The 21,291-nt window shown below is 36.9% G+C and overlaps 1 protein-coding gene across 1 annotated transcript; it reads left to right on the top strand.

The window, feature by feature from the left end:
• The first annotated feature begins 5,503 nt into the window (after nucleotides 1–5,503).
• On the top strand, nucleotides 5,504–10,123 carry LOC149392376 (beta-galactosidase 5-like). The gene is made up of 18 exons (XM_089620189.1): nucleotides 5,504–5,934; nucleotides 6,027–6,122; nucleotides 6,224–6,336; nucleotides 6,412–6,478; nucleotides 6,560–6,652; nucleotides 6,802–6,945; nucleotides 7,041–7,129; nucleotides 7,225–7,330; nucleotides 7,429–7,516; nucleotides 7,592–7,710; nucleotides 7,811–7,975; nucleotides 8,061–8,239; nucleotides 8,341–8,447; nucleotides 8,546–8,655; nucleotides 8,769–8,879; nucleotides 8,977–9,090; nucleotides 9,172–9,711; nucleotides 9,803–10,123. The coding sequence occupies exons 1-18, from the start codon at nucleotides 5,761–5,763 to the stop codon at nucleotides 9,911–9,913; spliced, it is 2,526 nt and encodes an 841-aa protein (XP_089476315.1). The 5' UTR covers nucleotides 5,504–5,760; the 3' UTR covers nucleotides 9,914–10,123.
• Nucleotides 10,124–21,291: the final 11,168 nt, after the last annotated feature.

The following is a 21,291-nucleotide window of genomic DNA, read 5'->3' on the forward strand; positions in this document are numbered from 1 at the left end:
TTTTCATTGACTTTAATCATTAATGCAATTAAAAAAAAAATCATATTTGAAAAAAAAACAACTTAAAAGAAAATGGTGCTAAACGAGGATCTTAGTTTCGTCTCATTTTTCAGATGGTTCTGTGACAAAAATTCCAGTATCAAATTTCATAATATGAATTTTTTTTTCTTATTTTATATGATACCGATAATACGGAAAATGGGGTCCTGCCCAACTTTACTCATAGAAGAAAGCTTTCAATGAGACACAATTCCACATGTTCTAATTCCTCGACACAAAGTACCAATTTATCGTTAAGAACAAAACCATGACAGATCTAATCTGCTCATTAATTATTAAAAAAAAAAATCGACCATAATCACATTAATATTAGACAGAGATGGAATAATATTCGACGCATACGATTGTGGTTGTGGACGTGTTCCCTTTATACGATTCTCAACGGCCATTTCTATCCATCCACGTCTTGGATTATAATCAACGCAATGCCCTCATTTTCAAATCACTTTTTTTTTCGAAACAATTTTCAAACCACTTTCCATTAACCGAATATTGTGAGATTCTTTTGAGCGTATCGCTGCCTATATTCAACATTCAACTAGCGCTGACCTAATTTTGGTTTTTTGGTTTTTGGTTTTTTTTTTTTTTTTTTTTTTCCCTCCTTGGCAATCATATAAAATCTAGCGATTCTTGATCCCTTTTTAGATCCTATAGCACTTTAACCTGGGCCTAGACCTTGATATATCAGGTTTGGGCTAATTTTGGTCCAACCAAATTGGATATCATAGTAGCCCAAAGGGGAAAAAATACGAGTACTTAATTTGAAAACGGTAATTCCTAAAATACCTCACATTTTCAAACTTTTCATACAAAAAATTCGGAAAATTTTGCCCATATTTAAAATGAAACAGTAAATACGGATAAATTAGCTAAATGAAACTATAAAGAAAATAAAATAAAACTATAGATAAAAAATATTGTAAAAAAATATGAAGAGAATAAAAAATAATAAACAAGGTAGTTGTGTGTGACGATCTAAATGGTAATTGGATTTCCCGTGGTCAAGTAAAGGACTAAAACATCAACTAATGGCAAACGACCCCAAACTGAACTGAGGTAGGATAAAAGAAACGACCCGATTCTGAGAACATTTGCGCAGTGACATGATGATTGATCTGCTAAATATGTTTACGCGAATTCTCAATCTATTTTATTTTTATGCAATCTTACAAAAAAAAAAAAAAAAAAAAAAAATACAGCACTGACCCAATATTTTTTGTTTTTCGTTCCAAATATATTGAATTCAATAGCTCCAAAAATAGAAGATTGTTTTACGTATTTTTCGAAAGACATTTCAAATGGACAGTTCAAATGACTAATTTGAATATCTAGTTTATACCGAAACAACTTGAATGAAAAAACCAATTTAAATAGTGTGCCAAACAAACCCATTGTAAATTTTCTTTCATAAATATATACTTGTTCTAAAGATATTTTTTTTGTTTCTTTCATAAATATAAGACATTTTGTATGGCGTGTAAAAAAAATTCCAGATCCCGCTAAGGACTAATTGTATTTGTAAGTGATTGTTTATTTGAATTTTGAACACATTTATTACGCAATAGCTATTTATATCAACCTGTTTATAAGGGAATCAAGTGGAAAAGAAGTGCCTTTACTTCTTTTACGTGCAATTATGAATTATTTCAACTGTACTATAGGACCTATAAACTATGTTGAAAATAAAAAGTGCAGTCATTCACGTGATAAGTCACACAAACATGTTACACACAAATAGATTTTCTTTGGGCAAGCACCGACGTAAACGGAACGGAGATCTAGCGAGACAAAGAATTATTCATTGGGAACTTAAAAAAAAGCTTTTATAATTTTCAGAAACAAACGGCGCATCAACGGTGTCCGCTGTTTGTTGCTCATGTCACGTTGCCACTCTACTATTTTACATTATCTTGTTTTAAATAATAATAATAAAAAAAAAGAATTATAAGGCTGAGTGGTGACTATAAAGTACGGAAGTGTTTCATTTCATATGATTTTATTAATATTTAAGAATATAGAACTTAAATCTTAGATTTCACCTACCACTTAATATTAATCTTGTATCAAGCATATCACATCAATGCCTATAGAAAATAGAATTGTCAATAGTTAAAATTTGTTTAAAATCAGTAAAAATATCTAATAATTAATTACTAAAATTGAAAAACAAAGAATATGATAGAGAATACTAAAACTAAAAATTAGGAAAATACAAAAAAATTGAAACTACACAATATATATCTCATATAAAACGTAAATATTTTACTACACCATTAAAAAAAATCTGAAAAAAGGAAGAACACAAAGATATAAAAAAGAAAAGAAAAAAAGGAATATTAAAGAATAATTTATAAAATGTATTAAAAAAAGATTCAAATTTGAATGTAATAAATCATGTTGCATTGATGTTAGCTACGTCATAAAAATAATTAAATGCGGTATTGTAATGTAATTAAAAACTCAATAGTCAAATTGTTGAAAAGCTTAAATAATTAATTATTTCTTTAATTAATTAGTCTAGAGAGACTATTTTGTAATTTGTCTAACTTTTCTAAAATTATTATTAGGTTGGCTGTAATTTTACAAAATCAAAATTCAGAGAATCTGATGGTAACAATTTCTCTGTGTGTTTCCAACTTTCGTTAGATTTAGACATTAAATCCTCGCATAATTGTTTGAATTATTGGGGGTGGATGAAAAATGTTATTAAATTTGGGGTGTTATAGTTAAATAGTCAATCGAAAATAATCGATTTGTAATGTAGTCGAAATTTGTCTAAAATAAGTGAAATAGTTAGTGTGAATAGTTAAATGATATAAATCATTAAAATTTTAATGACAATGTCAAAATATATTTTTGACTATTTTACTAAAAAAAATTAAAATTTTAGTTACTTCATTAATTAATAAATTGGATAATGTTTCCTTAAATTTGGCAGCATGCATATGGCCAATTGGCATAGCTAATATATGTCTCATATTTTACCTTTTAAAAAAAAATAGGAATATAACAAATTTTACCATGAGAAAAATAAATACTAAGAAAAGGGATAGGAAGGCGACGAGCAATAACAATCATATGTGCAAAAACAATGTTAGGTTAAGAGCAAAAAAAATATTTTAATCGCATATCACCGACTCTTAATAATTTCACAATAAACAGTAATATCCTTTTTGAAGTGTATGATATATGGTTGATAAACAACTCTCACAGATAGAGAGAGTATTTATCAAACGATGCATTATTCACATAGCTTTAAAGATGGTCAAGAGAGTCGAGGTGAAGAAAGCAAAATAGATCTTACGTACAAAATATTTATAAAAAAAAAAAAGGAGAAAGAGAATGTTGAGGTTTATTCTGGTCTGATCTCTATAATTATTTATGTAGGGTGTCATGTCATGTATCTATATGAGATAAATGTGAGGTGTAAAAAGACTGGATATTGGCAAATACAAAGTTACGCTAACATTATTTGACCCGCTGTCTAGGAGTGTTCAAGGCTACCTTTTGAAAAATAATGACAAAAATTGAACAATAATTTAAAATGCCATTAAAAGTGCACTGAAAATAGTATATAGTAGTACTTTCAGTTTGATATTTAAAGCTTACACATGGGCGTGGGTTCGAATGGCTGTTCTCTACTGGTCCATAAGAAAACACACGCGCGTGTATATATAGTAGACAAACAAATAAAAAAAAAAATACAAGAAGAAGAAAGGTAGAATTAGAAAGACAAATTAGGTTAATTATGTAATAGAAATTCGATTTATAAAGTGAATAGGTGTCAAAAATCATATTTATATGTATGTATCTCAAATCTTTCATACCAAAATACTCTTAACGAACAAATCATATTTTCAGCACTCTAATTTTCGAGGTGATTTTTGTCCAAATTTTTTCTTCTCTAATATATATTTTTCTATTAAAAAATATTAATAAAATCCGTTCTTTGAACATTTAACACAAATTCTGTGTAGGTTTACATCATGTATTTGAGAGATTTCGCAATTTGTTTTGAAAATATAGTTAGTTAGTTGTTTGTTGTTTTTCTATTTTGTTGCATGTGTTTTAAATAATTCTTTTTATATCATAGCATACAAAGAAATTGCAACAAACAATATATCTACTTCTTTGGGTAATATATATATATATATATATATATATATATATATATATATATATATTTTGGGATTTTCTTTGAAAGAATATAGTTTGTTTCTGAGTCTCCACGCCTGCAAAACAAAAAAAATATTTTTGCCCAACGACGTAGAACTACCTTAACGATTATCTAATTTTCATGCAATATTACATAATTGTACCAGATTTCTCATTGCAAAACTATCCTTAGTACTTTCTAATTAATCTAAAGTTGCACAATAGCAATTTAGTAAAATAAATAGCTCAACCAAGAACATCAATTTTTTTTCCTTGTAACAAACAAAGATAAATCCATAAAAAAAACAAATTAGTAAGGACGGCGACGTGTCCATTTAATGTAAAAAAAACACAAGAGGAGAAAACAAATAAAAGATCACAAAACGACGGGTAAATATTGTTGAAAAGGATACATACAAAGACATGAATAATAGCACATGGAATCAACTTATCATCCACTGACAAATCTATAAAAATGCATGGGACCAAAAACGCAAAAATTAATTTTTTTTTTCTCTTTTGTATTAACAACTGATAAATTGGATATGACATGGCACATGATGAACAAGTGACGAGAGAGAGAGAGAGAGTACATAAATGAAAACCTCATTTTGTTTATTTAATTTCATTTCATTGTCTCTCGGTTCGTATTTGATTATCAACGATGTCTGTTTGAGCTACTGAAATTTGCAGGCCAACTTATGCTTAAATGTTTTCAAAACAATCATAGTAATTGTTATTATTGAACAAGCTAACATTATTGCAATTCAATGTTACATTCGAACTAACTCTTTTTCCAAAGAACATAATAATATGTTTTAAGATTGCCGTTCATGATGCCTATACATGCTCTGTACGTGCCAGCACTAATAATAAATGCATGCTCTTTCTGTGACTCCATTGATGCTCTTTAATTTTCCCTTAAAAATTCAACCCCTATAACTCATTCATTCATTCATTCACACACCTCTCTTTACATAATTAATTTAAAGTTAAATTAATAAGCTGCCACGTCCAAATCTAGCTTTCTTTATCTGGGTAATTATTGGTTAATTAACCCCCATAAGAAAGGTTGATTCACTGTCTCAAATCTCAAAACGTAATGCATACGTACACAATGCTTTATTTATTTGACACATTTGAATTAAAAAGAGAGAACAATTATTATTAATTTTTTTTTTAAAAAGAGAGAACGAAACCCACTTTAATGATGTAAGAGATGTCGCTTTTCTGCTTAATTAATAACCTAATTATAATTTTTCAAAAAAAATGTTAAAATAGTAATAATTTTTTTTGAACTGGGACTAGAAGCACTTGCAAGCTGACACAACATATTTATAAAGGGCGAGAGAGAGAGAGAGAGAGAGAGAAGAGAGAGAGAGAGAGAGAGAGAGAGAGAGCATTACAGTCCAAGCAAAGCAACAAACAATGGTCACACTGTGCTCATATCAGTAGATCAAATCACAAAGCACCACATTTCTTCTACCTTCAAATTTCCCTCCATACACACACAAACACTCGAAGAACAGTGATTAGTCACTTAAAATGGAAACTCTCTCGGTTTCCAAGCTCGTCGGAGCTATGTTGTTCTTGATAACGGCCTTGTACGCAGAGCTCGCGAATTGCTCCGTGACTTACGACGGAAAAGCTCTGCTCATCGACGGCCAAAGAAGAATCCTAATCTCCGGCTCAATTCACTATCCTAGAAGCACACCTGACGTACATTTCATTTCGATTCTCTTTTCTGCTATCTCAGAATTCAAATTCATATTTTTCTTTTTTTTTCCTAATATTTGGGTTTGAAAATGTAGATGTGGGAAGATCTTATGCAGAAGGCAAAAGATGGAGGATTGGATGTCATTGATACATATGTGTTCTGGAATGTTCACGAACCTTCTCCAGGCAATGTATAGCCATACACACACATAAATATGTATACACTGGATCTAAAATTTGTTTCTTCTTTTCTTTTCTTACTAAGTGTAACTATACTGTTTGGTTTGTCTAGTATAATTTTGAAGGAAGGTACGATCTGGCACGGTTCATAAAGACAGCCCAAAAAGTGGGACTGTATGTTCATCTTCGAATCGGACCTTACGTTTGCGCCGAGTGGAATTTTGGGTAATACTTTGTCACTCATACCTTTGATATTTTGTACATATATATGTATGTTTTAACTTGGGTTTAACAACACAGAGGATTTCCTGTCTGGTTGAAGTACGTCCCCGGTATTAGCTTCCGAACAAATAACGGCCCTTTCAAGGTATATTCATTGCTTAATTACGTGATTAAAATTTTAAGAAACTTGATTGTTTATACTAATTAAGCTTTCGGCGTCTTAAAGTCTGCGATGCAAGGGTTCACTCAGAAAATAGTTGAAATGCTCAAGAATGAGAAGCTGTTTCAACCTCAAGGAGGTCCTATTATCCTTTCTCAGGTTTTGTATTCCTCTTTTAATGTCATGTTGATGGTGATTTATTTTAGTTACATTATGATTTTTCTGGCACTCGAATAATGTGTTGAGAGAATTTGGTTTTTTTGTTTATGTTTATGTTTATGTTTATTTATTTTTTTTTTTTGTGACAGATTGAGAACGAGTACGGCGGGGAAAGCAAGGCGATGGGAAGCGCCGGGCGGGCCTACGTGGATTGGGCTGCAAAAATGGCTGTTGGGCTCGATACCGAGGTTCCGTGGGTTATGTGCAAGCAAGACGATGCTCCGGATCCTGTGGTGAACGAAATGACTTTTATTCAATTATTATTATTTTTTTTATTATTCAATTTCGGCTTGTGAAACTTTACTTGTATGGATTTATGTGATGATAGATAAACACGTGTAACGGTTTCTACTGCGACGCCTTCGCTCCCAACAAGCCTTACAAGCCCAAGTTGTGGACAGAGGCTTGGACTGGCTGGTAATTTATATGTCCGAAGATAATGATAGGCTCTTTCTTTATGTCGAAACAATGGATCGAGATTTATTTTTCTTTTCTTGCTCGTCCGTGCTAAGGTACACCGAGTTCGGGGAACCGAACCCTCACAGACCAGTCGAAGATCTGGCCTTCGCGGTTGCTCGTTTCATACAATCGGGTGGCTCGTTCTTCAACTACTACATGGTCGGGTTTTTTTTCGCGCTCTTTTACTTTTTTTTAACCCATGTTCTTGTTGTCATCCGAGCCTTAGAATGTTTGCTCACAAAAGTCCATGATATCAGTACCACGGGGGAACCAACTTTGGACGCAGCGCCGGCGGTCCATTTGTCACAACCAGCTACGACTACGATGCCCCAATCGATGAATATGGTACGTCACATTTTCTTATGCTCGAAGCCGAATTTAAGAAGTTGGCAATTGACTTTTGACTTTTACGATGCGCAGGTCTGATCAGGGAACCAAAATATGGACACCTCAGAGAGCTTCACAGGGCCATAAAGCTGTGTCAACAGGCTCTAGTTTCTTCGGACCCCAGTGTCATCAAACTGGGAACATATCAGCAGGTCAGACCTTAATATGCCTCGTCTTCTTTCGCTCGTCTGTTAGTAATAATTCGAAAGAGAACACCTTAGTGAGAAAGTATGGTTGCGTTTTTTTTTATAGGCGCACGTGTTCAGCTCCGGATCAAGAAGATGCGCGGCTTTCCTTTCGAACTACCATTTCACCTCGGCCGCCAAAGTGTTCTTCAACAACATGCACTATGATTTGCCTCCTTGGTCAATTAGCATCCTCCCAGATTGCAAAAACGTCGTATTTAACACTGCCAGGGTAAGTAAAACTAAACATGTGAGCTTAGATTAATTTATATTTTGAAGAGACCTTTGTGTTTATTTTTTGTTTAATAATAATCTAGGTGGGAGTTCAATCTTCAGAGAAGCAAATGTCTGAGACAAGCACTAGTTTGATGTCGTGGGAGACTTTCGACGAAGACGTTTCTTCTCTCGGGGACAGCTCGAAAATCACAGGAATCGGCCTCCTTGAGCAGTTAGATCTGACCAGGGATACCACTGACTATCTCTGGTATATGACCAGGTGTGTGACTGTGATTGTCTCTGCAACTTTGTTGATGATACTACGAGAGAGACGAATAGAACAAAAGTATTAATCTTTGGCTGGTATACCTGGGTTTTCAGTGTTGATGTGAGTTCATCGGAGTCGTATCTCCGAGGACAAAAGCCGATTCTAAACGTGCAGTCCGCTGGAGATGCTGTTCATGTGTTCATCAATGGACAATATTCAGGTCTGCCTTTATTTTGGAAGTCCGAATCTCAGGTTATAATGAGAGCTCTCTTAGTTTTGTTTTGGTGACTTTTATGTAACCTGAGATCCACATTACAGGCTCTTCATTTGGGACCAGGGATCAGAGGCAATTCACGTACACGGGACCGGTCGATCTACGCGTCGGAAGTAACAAAATTGCGCTACTCAGCATAACTGTCGGATTGCCGGTTAGTTTCCAAAATTGTACAAGCCACGTGACATGTCCTGGGATTCAACAGCAAGTACTTACATAACTATTATTATATGTTTTTTTTTTCTTCTCATTATTATGGGTTAAAAGAATATTGGACTGCACTACGAGACATGGAAAAATGGGATCCAGGGTCCGGTGTTGCTGACGGGTCTCGATCAGGGAAAGAAAGATTTGACAAACCAGAGATGGTCCTACCAGGTAAAAAAAAAAAAAAAAAAATACTGGTCCATGATGACCATACCTTAATTATTTCACTGACATCATGAATTATTTTCCCTGGTTTGAACTTGAACAGGTCGGCCTAAAAGGAGAATCCATGAACGGAATATCTCCGAGTAATGCCAAGTCCGTAGACTGGATTCGAGCCTCCTTAGCCACCGAAACCCAACAGCCTCTGAGATGGCATAAAGTAAGAGGATTAAAATGAACCAAAGTCTCTTAAGCAGGGCAAAATATTTAATTTATCTGTGTTAATATGAGTCACTTGCAGGCTTATTTCAACGCTCCCGAGGGAAACGAGCCGTTAGCTTTGGACCTGCAAAGCATGGGAAAAGGTCAAGTGTGGGTCAACGGTCAAAGCATCGGACGGTACTGGACGGCTTACGCGAAAGGCAATTGCGATTCTTGCAGCTACGCCGGAACTTACCGGCCGTCGAAATGCGCCACCGAATGTGGCGGCCCGACCCAGAGATGGTACCACGTTCCTCGGTCGTGGCTGAAACCCGGACGGAACGACGTGGTTGTGTTCGAAGAGCTCGGCGGAGACGCCACGAAGATATCGGTCGCGAAGAGGTCCGTTTCGAGTATATGCGCCGACGCGTTCGAGAATCACCCCCACATGGAGAGCTACAGCGTGGATGCGGACGGAGGATCGAGCATCGACCACTCGGCGAAGATACACCTCCGATGCGGGCCCGGCCAGGTCATCTCGTCCATCGAGTTCGCTAGCTTCGGGACTCCTTACGGGACTTGTGGGAGGTTCAGCCAAGGAAGCTGCCACGCCGCAAATTCTCGCCAAGTCCTCGAAAAGGTATTATATATATACTTGATTGGATCCGAAAAAAGCCGTGTTTTCTTTTTTTCCGATGATCTGAGACTTGTGTTTGTGTTTGTTTCTGCAGATGTGTAGAGGCCAAGAGAGTTGCTGGGTGGGCGTGTCGAGCGGAGATTTCGGGACTGACCCGTGCCCGGGCGTGCTTAAGCGTGTCACTGTACAAGCTCGTTGCTCCTGAACAGCAGAGAAAATTTAAACTATTTATCTTCAAATTTATTTACTGGAGCGTGAGAAATAAACTATTCTATTCTACTGTATACTTGCTTGGTTGTAAAGTGGTGGTAAAAGCAGGCAAATCTCTTGCCTTACATTGTTTTGTTCATTGAAATGAGGCTTAATTACATATAAAGCAAAACGATTTCTTAATACATTTTTTTCCAGCCCAATATTCACCAGCTAAAGGCAACTAGACAATCGTTTATTAAAATGAATCTACTCGGAGGCATAAGAGTACAGTGAAGAACACAAAAGCCACAGGTCTTAGTTTAACTGAGGCAAGCGAAATCGTAAGACATATAGAGGTGTTAATCAAACAGAAAGCATCTGAGAAGAAAAAAAAAAAAATCAAACAGTAAGCTGGTCAACCAATATTTGACCAGAGTATTTTATTCTTTCACACACACTGCGCTAGGAAAGGAAACGAATTGGAGAAAAGTACTCAACTTAGATGCAGGCCCGGTTCTTGCTTTAGGGACCTAAAGCAAAGGCTTTAGGCCCACTAATAAAAAAGGCCCATTATTTTACTCACTTTGACTTGTTTTTACACAAATAATAGTAATAATAATGATAATAATACAATAATAATTAGTGACGCTGCCAATTTTACATACACAACTAGTAAAAAGAAGCCATCACACACAAGCCCACATCTGAACACCAATTCTTCATAAAAAAATAAAAAATGATTCCTTATTGTGCAGGGAAAAAAATGTTACTAACTGTTTCTAATATTGTTTAATAGAATCATTATTATTATCATAAACAAAAAAATTGTTTTAGATTTATATTATTATTTAATAAAATCATTATCATTATCATCTTATATAAAATTCAAATTGTACATGCTTTAATTTTTTTTGGGTTAAAATGTATCATATATTTTGAAAATCGCTTTAGGCCTCCAAACGTGTCTAGCCGGCCCTGCTTAGATGGAGTCAACTTTTCTTTTAAAAAAAAAATTCGATACTAACCGCCGATCAGATTCACACCAGCAATCTCTCTCTCTTTTACTCTTTGTAATTTGTTACTTGGAGCACAAGATCACAGCCACTTAAGCGATTTTTCTCAATTACATTTAATGCTATCATTTCCATTTCTCCTATTTTACAGCTGTATTGAAATCTTTAAAAGTTGTTCATATCTCCTATTTTACAGCTGTATACTTAACGAATTGAAATCTTTGAAGAATTTCTGACCGTTGCGTTTATTTTAATGGGAAATAATAACTGCCAAACTCCAAGACGGTGTGATATATATTCACAACCCACGCCAATTCCAAGCACTAAACTCTCTCTCTCTCTCTCGCGCGCGCGCGCTCTTTTCCTATAATTCTAGGGTTTCTTCGACTTTACGATCCCCAGTCGCCAAAGCTCAGCCCGGCGTATCTGAAGGTCGCGGCCTTGCTCCGGAACGGCATGGTCTGGTCTAGGGTTTGAAACGTCGGTATGTAACTATTTCCGTTTCTGGTCTTGTGAACTTCAAAGAAGAATTATCATTCCATGATCATATATATATATATATATATTTTTAACAGTGCATATAGTTATATCCTTGATTGAATCTGCTAAGAGGCTTTTTCGTCTCCCCTAGTTTCTATCTTCCTTTTCCAGTGCCTTGATCTATTTCTTTTGCGCTCTCTTATTTTAAAAATTGTGCGGTCATTTAAGAACCTTTTTTTTTAATCTCTTATAATTGTGAGACTTGAAACATAAATAAAATCTCCACCGCCGCCACAAAGCTCTCGGCGATGTGTCCGCTCGCCTCTGCGCTGCTATCATCACCGATGTGCTCTCCTACATGTGTTGTGAGGAGAGCGGATCGGAGGTGGTGATGAGCAGCGTTGTCCGGGCCGGCGATTTGGGAGACTCGCCGAGGATTTGTTGGTTGGTTTGTCTTTTTCGTCCTTTTATCTTCAAAACCACCCAATTAACTCTTAAAATGTTCTGTTTTTGTATACTGTTTTCGAAAACATTTCCTTGGTTGAAATCTATTGAGAGGGACTTCGACTTCATTGGTTTTTCTATCTTATTTTAAAAAAATATGGTATATAGGGGCCTATAAAAAGCTTTCTGAGCCTTGTTGCATAAAGAAACTTGTCCTTTCAAAAACTTGCTTGGTCACAATCACCTCTGACGGGGTTGTTGTACACTGTTATTGTTACCGTTGCCATTGTTCTCTTCTACATGTGTTGTGAGAAGAGCGATCGGTGGCGGTAATGATGCGGAAGAGCAGCGTTGTGGCGATACCATAGAGGTGATCAGGCCAGCGCATGGATTTTTTTTAAAAAAATTATCTTATAAATTTTTTCTTAAATCTGATCCTGTTGTATTAGAAAAAAAATGTTCACTATTAATTCTACAGTATTTTTGACTTGTGACAAAAAATAATGGTTTTGCAAGGAAAACTTTAAGGTTCAAATACCAATGATAAGCTCTCAGGATTTTGTTCATTGAACAAGATGTATTTTTTTTTTCTTTATACTATTTTCCCGTCTGACTTTGTATCTTTTTTTTTAAACTCTCCATGTCTCTCCACTAACCGCGGCCAAGGGAAGCAGGGTCTTCTAGCCCTGGTTATTGTGATCATGAGGCTCTACACCAAGCTGACCAACGCACTATCGAAGAAGGCTCTATTCTACACAAGTGATTCCTCTATCTATGATTGCCTTTCTTCTGGGCTTTCAGATTCATTTTGTCCCTCTCAGCAACTATATGCATTCTGAGGCTTTGGCTGATCAGCTTCTCGCCTCTCTCGGTCAGAGGTTTCTTGGTCCACTTCCAATGATGAGAATCTGGAGTTTCTTCTTGTTCGATGTCATGGCTGAGCTTCTGGAATTTTGCAACATGGGTACGTGACCGGTTATCTTTCTTGTCTTGTGAACTTCATGAAAGTTTATTTTTCCATCTCCATGAAAATTCATTTTTCCTTTTTTCTGATGTGCTCTCTAACTTTAGACATTGTAGTGTCTCTAAGGCTTCAAAATGTTTGTCTCTCTCTCTCTCTCTCTCTCTAATAGAGATGAGCCTTCATACATAAAACAGTAAGAATAATATAGTAACAATATGTCCCTTGAATCCCACCCTGGCCAACCAACAAATCCGCAGTGAGTCTCCCGCGTCGCTGACCCGACCGCCCCTACAGAATCGATGCACGCTGTTATCATCACCCATGTGGGTATGTATGCTCTTCTACATGTGTTGTGATCAGAGCTTACGTTGTAGCGGTGATGATGCGGAAGAACAGTGTTGCGGAGACACCGTATGGGCGGTCGGGTCAGCGACGTCGGAGACTTGCTTCGGATTCGATGGTTGGTTCATTTTTCCTGCCCTTTTTTTCTTCAAAACCCCTCTCTTAAATCTGAAAATGCTCTATTTTTTCTTCTGTTTTCAAAAAGCTTTTCCGTGTTTGGATCGTAGTTAATTTTTTTTCATTATTCTATCTGATTTAAAAAATTTGGTCTATTGCTGTTAAAATATTTCTGAGCCTACGTAGTTTTCAAAATAACTTGTCCTGATTGCCTTGAGGGTCGCTGCGCACTGTTATCATCACCGCTGGTGCAATGCTCTTCTACATGTGTTGTCAGAAGAGCCTACTTCCTGGCGATGATGGTGCGGAAGAGCAGCGTTGTGGCGATATTTTTTGTCCTCTAATCTTTAAAAACCTTTCTTAAATTTGAAATAAAATGTTTTCTTTCCTTTTTTTTCTCAACTGTTTTCAAAAGCTTTTCATGGTTGAATCTATTGAGAGGGTCTTGAACTTTATCAGTTTTTCTATTTTCACTTAAGGGTCTTGAGCCTTATTGCATAAAGAAACTTGTCCCTCCCAAAACTTGCTTGGTCATGATCGCCTCTGACGGGGTTGTTGCACACTGTTATCATTACTTTAGCCGTTGTGCGCTTCTACATGTGTTGTGAGAAGAGCGATCGGTGGCGGTAATGATGCGGAAGAGCAGCGCTGTGGCGACACCATAGAGGCGATCGGGCCAGAGCATGAATTTTTTAAAATATTTTTATCTTCAAAAGTCTTTCTTAAATCTGAAACTGTTCTGTTCATAAAATCATTCATTATGTAGTCTTCAGTATTTCAACTTTTTGTCCCCAAAAATAACGGTTTTCCACAGAAAACTTGAGGTTCTCTCAAGAGTTACTTCATTGAACAATATGTATTTTTTTTTTCCTTATTTTCTTTTCCCCGGTCTGACTTGGTATTTTTGTTGTTTACTCTCCACTGTAACCACCAAGGAGATCCTCATATCCACGGCCTAGGAACATCGCCGACGACTACCGCAACCTGAGGCACTTGTCAAAGGATTATTTGGCCGGAGACAGACGGCCGAGGCGGCGGGCCCGGAAGAGGGAGACCGGGCCTCGGATGAGGAACGCGAGCCAGACCCTAGACTAGTGGCTGGGCTGGGTCTGGAACGAGGACTGGTTGGTCGACTCTGCGGAGGCGTGGGACAGAGTCAACGGGCTTGGTGGATAAGAAAGAGGTTTCGTACGGAGAACTCGAGCTACACGAAGTGGACTGATCAGGAATTGAGGAAGTTGAGGTCGGTGTTTTGATTTTTTTTTTTTTTTTTTTTTTTTTAGTGTCGTACAACCCTTCTTTGTATTGCAAGAAACATTCACATAAAGAACCAGCTCTTTCACACCAAAACATATGAACCTTAGGACATAAATTTCCACGGCCGCAAGGATCGTGGCCATGTGTTCCTTGAAGCCCCACCTGGCCAACCGTCAATCTGCAGCGAGTCTTTCTGCCCTGACCGCTCCAACTGAACTGAATATGTATATGTATATATATATATGTGTGTATTTATTCTTTATTTTTGTTTGCCCTGGCTTTGGGTTCATGATGATGCTCTACACCAAGCGGGCCAGCCTCTGTTTGTGTAATTCTTCCATTTATCGCCTTTCTTGTGGGCTTTTAGATTCATTTTGTACCCTCTCAGCAACTATATGCACCCAAAGGCTTTGGCCGATAAGCTTCTCGCCTCTCTCGGTCTGAGGTTTCTTGGCCCTCTTGGAATTATGAGAATCTGGAGTTTCTGCTTGTTCTATGTCATGGCTAAGCTCCTGTGATTTCGCAAAATGGGTACGTTCTTGTCTTGTGAACTCCAAAAAATAATTATCATTCCATCCATGCTTCTATATATATATAATTTTTTTTTTCGTGGCCGCAGCTTTCTCTTGTTGAATCTATTGAAAGTCTTTTGGTTAGTTTTCCATCTCCAGTAATTATTTTTCCCTGGTGTGTGCTCTTATTTTAGAAATCGTGGTCTGTCTAGGGCTTCAAAAACCTCTCTCTCTGAAAAGAATATGAGCCTTCATATATAAAAGCAGTGTCACACCGTTGTGGCTATGCATTCTCTTATACATGTGTTGAGCAGCATTGCGGCGACACCGTAGGGGTGCTCGGGTTCGCGACGTGGGAGACTCTTATACATGGTTGGTCAATTCTTCTACTTTTATCTTCAAAATCCCTTTCTTAAATCTGAAATGTTCTATTTTATCTACTGCTTTCAAAAGCTTCTCGATTGAGAGGGTCTTCGACTCCAGTAGTTTTTTTTTTTCTTCCATTGTTTTCTCTTATTTCAAAATTTATTGTGTAGGATTTTTAAAACATTTCTGAGGGTTAATGCATGAAGAAACTTATCCCTGCAGGCCTTCCTTGGTCATGACCGCCTCTGCCCAAACATCGCTTCAAACTGTTATCATCATTGTTGCTGCTATGCTCTTCTGCATGGTTGGTCTGTAACTTTTTGTCCTTCTATCTTTAAACACGTTTCTTAAATATGAAAAATGTTTTACTTTTTCTTCAAAAAATTTATCACTACTAATTTTATTTATAGAATTTTCAGCGAGTTGCATCAAAATAACGGTTTTGTTACGTGTTTTTCTTCTTAATTAGAGTAATTAATTTTAAGAAACTTGGTTGCTAATTGTCGGCTTAAGGGCTGTTATGGAAGGGTTCGCTGAAGTAAAAAAGCTGTTTCAATTTCAAGGATCTGCTATCATCCTCCTCTTAATGTACAATGTGATATTCTGGCACAATGTATCAAAAATTTCCTTTTCTTGTTACAGATTGAAAATGAGTACGGGTGGGTATAGAGCAGGTCTCTAGGAGGAACCGGGCGGGCCTAAATAAAATGGGCTGCAAAATGGCTGTTGGGTTGGGAACCGAGGATCCGTGTTTATGTGCAAGCAAGATGATGCCCTAGATCCTAAGGTGAGTCAAAGAACTTGCAGTCAATTTTTTTTCGACATTGAATATGAAACTTGTATCAAATTATGTGATTTGTGGCAGTAGATAAATGCGTGTAACAGTTTGAACTATGCTTTCAGTCCCAGCAAGCCATACAAGCATAAATTGTGGACAGAGGCTTGAACTGTCTGGGGTAAGTATACTGATAGAACCTTGCTCTAACAAATATAGTAACAGAGGAAAGATAAAAGGAAATTCTACTGTTTGTATTGATAGAAATGGAAGTACAAGGTAACTGGCCTTTTGATGGACCAGAGCTCTCGAAGGGGAAAATCCCAAACTAGACTAATTGACTGAAAAGTGTTCCCAAACCCTGGATCTTTCCTTTTATTGCAACAGTCTAAAGAAAATAACCCCAGTTGACCTATCTAGAGTCTAGACTAACAAACGGGTAAAAATGCAAAAGTAATTAATAAAAGGACTATAGTGATAAACTGATTTATTTTCTAGATCTAGAGTCTTATCATACACCAAGTTTGGATGACCAAACCACCAGAGACCGGTTGATTTGCGGTCGCTCGCTTCATACAACTGGGAGGCTTGATTTATCCTCAGTTTTACATTTTTGTCTTAACCAATGTTCTTGTCTTTAAGTCTTAGTTCAAGTTAGGACGCAGTGCCTAGTCCATTTAATTTATCACAACCAGTATGACGCACCAATCGACGAATTCCGTTTGAATTTTTTTTAATACTCAAACGAGCTATAATTTTCCAAAATAAAATTTAGATTTTTTTTTTTTTCCTAACTGGGACTATAAGCAAGCTAACACAACATATTTATCAAGAGAGAGAGAGAGAGTCCAAGCAAAGCAACAAACAATGGTCACACTGTGCTCATATGAGTAGATCACAACACAAAGCACCACATTTCTTCTACCTTCAAATTGTTATCATCATTGTTGCTGCCATGCACTTCTGCATGGTTGGTCTGTAACTTTTTGTCCTTCTATCTTAAAAAACGTTACTTAAATCTGAAAATGTTTTACTTTTTCTTCAAAAGTTTGTTATCACTACTAGTTCTATGACTTCTATCTGTAGAATTTTCAGCGAGTTGCATCAAAATAACGGTTATGTTACATTTTTTTCTTCTTAATTAGAGTAATTAATTTTAAGAAACTTGATTGCTCTGACCGCACCAACTGAACTGAATATGTATATGTATATATATATATGTGTGTATTTATTCTTTATTTTTTTTTTGCCCTGGCTATGGGTTCATGATGATGCTCTACACCAAGCGGGCCAGCCTCTGTTCTACACCATAATTCTTCCATTTATCGCCTTTCTTGTGGGCTTAAATTCATTTTGTACCCTCTCAGCAACTATATGCACCCAGAGGCTTTGGCCGATAAACTTCTCGCCTCTCTCAGTCTGAGGTTTCTTGGCCCTCTTGGAATTATGAGAATCTGGAGTTTCTGCTTGTTCTATGTCATGGCTAAGCTCCTGTGATTTCGCAAAATGGGTACGTTCTTGTTTTGTGAACTCCAAAAAATAATTATCATTCCATCCATGCTCCTATGCTTTTTTTTTTCTTTTTTTTTTTTTAAATTTTTTTTACGTGGTTGCAGCTTTCTCTTGTTGAATCTATTGAAAGTCTTGTGGTTAGTTTTCCATCTCCTATGATTTTTTTTTCCCTGGTGTGTGCTCTTATTTTAGAAATCGCGGTCTGTCTAGGGCTTCAAAAACCTCTCTCTCTCAAAAGAATATGAGCCTTAATATATAAAAGCAGTGTTGCACCGATGTGGCTATGTATTCTCTTATACATGTGTTGTGAGCTGCGTTGCGGCGACACCGTAGGGGTGATCGGGTTAGCGACGTGGGAGACTCGCTGCAGATTTGATGGTTGGTCTATTCTTCTCCTTTTATCATTAAAACCCCTTTCTTAAATCTGAAATGTTCTATTTTATCTACTGCTTTCAAAAGCTTCTCCATTGAGAGGGTGTTCGACTCCAGTAGTTTTTTTTTTCTTCCATTGTTTTCTCTTATTTCAAAATTTATTGTGTAGGAATTTTAAAACATTTCTGGGGGTTCATGCATGAAGAAACTCCTGCAGGCCTTTCTTGGTCATGACCGCCTCTGCCCGAACATCGCTTCAAACTGTTATCATCATTGTTGCTGCTATGCTCTTCTGCGTGGTTGGTCTGTAACTTTTTGTCCTTCTATAAAAAAAAACGTTTCTTAAATCTGAAAATGTTTTACTTCTTCAAAAGTTTGTTATCACTTCTAGTTCTATGACTTCTATCTGTAGAATTTTCAGCGAGTTGCATCAAAATAACGGCTATGTTACATTTTTTTCTTCTTAATCAGAGTAATTAAAATTAAGAAACTTGATTGCTAATTGTCGTCTTAAGGGCTTTTATGGAAGGGTTCACTGAAGTCAAAAAGCTGTTTCAATTTCAAGGATATGCTATCATCCTTTGTAATGTATGGCCTCCTCTTCTTAATGTCTGAGGATATTTTTGAATTACAATGTGATATTCTGGCACAAATGTATCGAAAATTTCCTTTTCTTGTGATAGATTGAAAATGAGTACGGTGGGTATAGAGCAGGTCTCTAGGAGGAACCGGGCAGGCCTATATAAAGTGGGCTGCAAAATGGCTGTCGGGTTGGGAACCGAGGATCCCTGTGTTTATGTGTGCAAGCAAGAAAATAGTTGAAATGCTCAAGGATGAGAAGCTGTTTCAATTACCTCAGGGAGGTCCTATTATCCTTTCACAGGTTTTGCCTTATATTGATGGTGATATGTCTAAGCTATATCTGAACATTAAACCAAGGCAAGCGAAATGGTAAGACATATAAAGGTGTTGATCAAACAGAAAGCTGGTCAACCAATATTTGACCAAAGCAGTTTATTCTTCCACACGCACTGCGCTATAGGGAAGGAAACGAATTGGAGAAAAGTAGGGTGAAAAACTTCGGGAGTTGTTTTCCTCATTTTTATCAGTCAACTTTAGTCAAATGGAGTCAACTTTTATTAAACAAATCGATGGTAATAGCCAATCAGATTCACACCAGCAATCTCTCTCTCTCTAACTCTTGTAATTTGTTACTTGAAGCACAAGATCACAGCTATGTAAGTGATTTTTCTCAATTACATTTAATGCTATCATTTCCATTTCTCCTATTTTACAGCTGTATTGAAATCTTTAAAAGTTGTTCATATCTCCTATTTCACAGCTGTACTTTATGAATTGAAATCTTTGAAGAATTTCTGACCGTTGCGTTTATTTTAATGGGAAATAATAACAGCCAAACTCCAAGACGGTGTGATATATATACACAACACCGCCAATTCCAAGCACTAAACTCTCTCTCTCTCGCGCGCGCTCTTTCCCTAGAATTCTAGGGTTTCTCATCAACTTTACGATCTTCAGTCGCCAAAGCTCAGCCATCTGCCTCACTAATCCAGATCGCGACCTTGCTCCGAAACGCCATGGTCTGGTCTAGGGTTTGCAACGTCGGTATGTAACGATTTCCGTTTCTGATCTTTTTTGTCCTTTTATCTTCAAAACCCCCCTCTTATCTCTTCAAATATTGTGTTTTTGCCTACTGTTTTTCGAAAACGTTTCCTTGGTTGAATCTATTGAGAGGGTCTTCGACTTCTTTAATTTTTCCATCTTATTTCAAAAATTATGGTCTAGGGCTGTTAAAATCTTCCGGAGCCCTATTGCATAAAGAAACTTGTTTTTTTTTCCAAAACTTGCTTGGTCATGAGCGCCTTGAAGGTCGTTGCACACTGTTATTGTTACCGTTGCCACTGTGCTCTTCTACATGTGTTGTGAGAAGAGAGATCGGTGGCGGTAATGATGCGGAAGAGCAGCGCTGTGGCGACACCATAGAGGCGATCGGGCCAGAGCATGGATTTTTTAAAATATTTTTATCTTAAAAAACTTTTCTTCAATCTGATCCTGTTTTATAACAAAAAAAATTGTTCATTATTAATTCTACAGTATTTTTGACTTGTGACAAAAAATAATGGTTTTTGCAAGGAAAACTTTAAGGTTCAAATACCAATGATAAGCTCTCGGGATTTTGTTCATTTAACGATATGTATATATTTTTTTTCTTTTTTCTATTTTCCCGGTCTGACTTTGTATTTTTTTTTTTAACTCTTATGTCTCTACGCTACAACCACCGCGGCCAAGGGAAGCAGGGTCTTCTAGCCCTGGGTGTTGTGGTCATGAGGCTCTACACCAAGTTGACCAACGCACTTGCGAAGAAGGCTTTATTCTACACCGTGATTCCTCTATCTATGATGGCCTTTCTTCTGGGCTTTCAGATTCATGTTGTACCCTCTCAGCAACTATATGCATTCTGAGGCTTTTGCTGATCAGCCTCTCGCCTCTCTCGATCAGAGGTTTCTTGGTCCACTTCCTATGATCAGTTTCTGCTTGTTCTATGTCATGGCTGAGCTTCTGGAGTTTCGCAACATGGGTACGTGACCGTTTATCTTTCTTGTCTTGTGAGCTTCATGAAAGTTTATTTTTCCATCTCCATGAAAATTCATTTTTCCTTTTTTTTCTGATGTGCGCTTTAACTTTAGACATTCTCTCTCTCTCTCTCTCTCTCTCTCTCAGCCTTCATACATAAAACATTAAGAATAATATAGTGACAATGTGTCCCTTGAATCCCGGCCTGGCCAACCAACAAATCTGCAACGAGTCTCCCGCGTCCCTGACTCGACCACCCTTAAGGAATCGATGCACGCTGTTATCATCACCCTTGTCGCTATGTATGCTCTTCTACATGTGTTGTGATCAGAACTTACGCTGCAGCGGTGATGATGCGGAAGAGCAGTGTTGCGGCGACACCGTATGGGCGGTCGGGTCAGCGACGTCGGAGACTTGATGTGGATTCGATGGTCGGTTCCTTTTTCCTGTCCTTTTTTTTCTCTTCAAAACCCCTCTCTTAAATCTGAAAATGTTCTATTTTTTCTTCTGTTTTCAAAAGCTTTTCCGTGGTTGGATCTATTGAGAGGGTCTCTGACTTCATTAGTTTTCTTTCTTCCACTGTTCTATCTGATTTAAAAAAAAAATTGGCTTATTGCTGTTAAAATATTTCTGAGCCTACAT

The sequence above is a fragment of the Urtica dioica genome, chromosome 7, assembly GCF_054948205.1.
Source record: "Urtica dioica subsp. dioica isolate 48M chromosome 7, U.dioica_male_clone48M_v1_H2, whole genome shotgun sequence".
NCBI lineage: Eukaryota > Viridiplantae > Streptophyta > Magnoliopsida > Rosales > Urticaceae > Urtica > Urtica dioica.

What these genes read in the sequence shown, in the direction of transcription:
- LOC149392376 (XM_089620189.1), top strand. Translation starts at nt 5,761, where the DNA reads ATGGAAACTCTCTCGGTTTCCAAGCTCGTCGGAGCTATGTTGTTCTTG. An exon ending in ACAGAGGCTTGGACTGGCTG is followed by an intron (nt 7,130 to 7,224) that starts GTAATTTATATG and finishes GTCCGTGCTAAG; the next exon opens with GTACACCGAGTTCGGGGAAC. An exon ending in GCATAACTGTCGGATTGCCG is followed by an intron (nt 8,656 to 8,768) that starts GTTAGTTTCCAA and finishes ATGGGTTAAAAG; the next exon opens with AATATTGGACTGCACTACGA.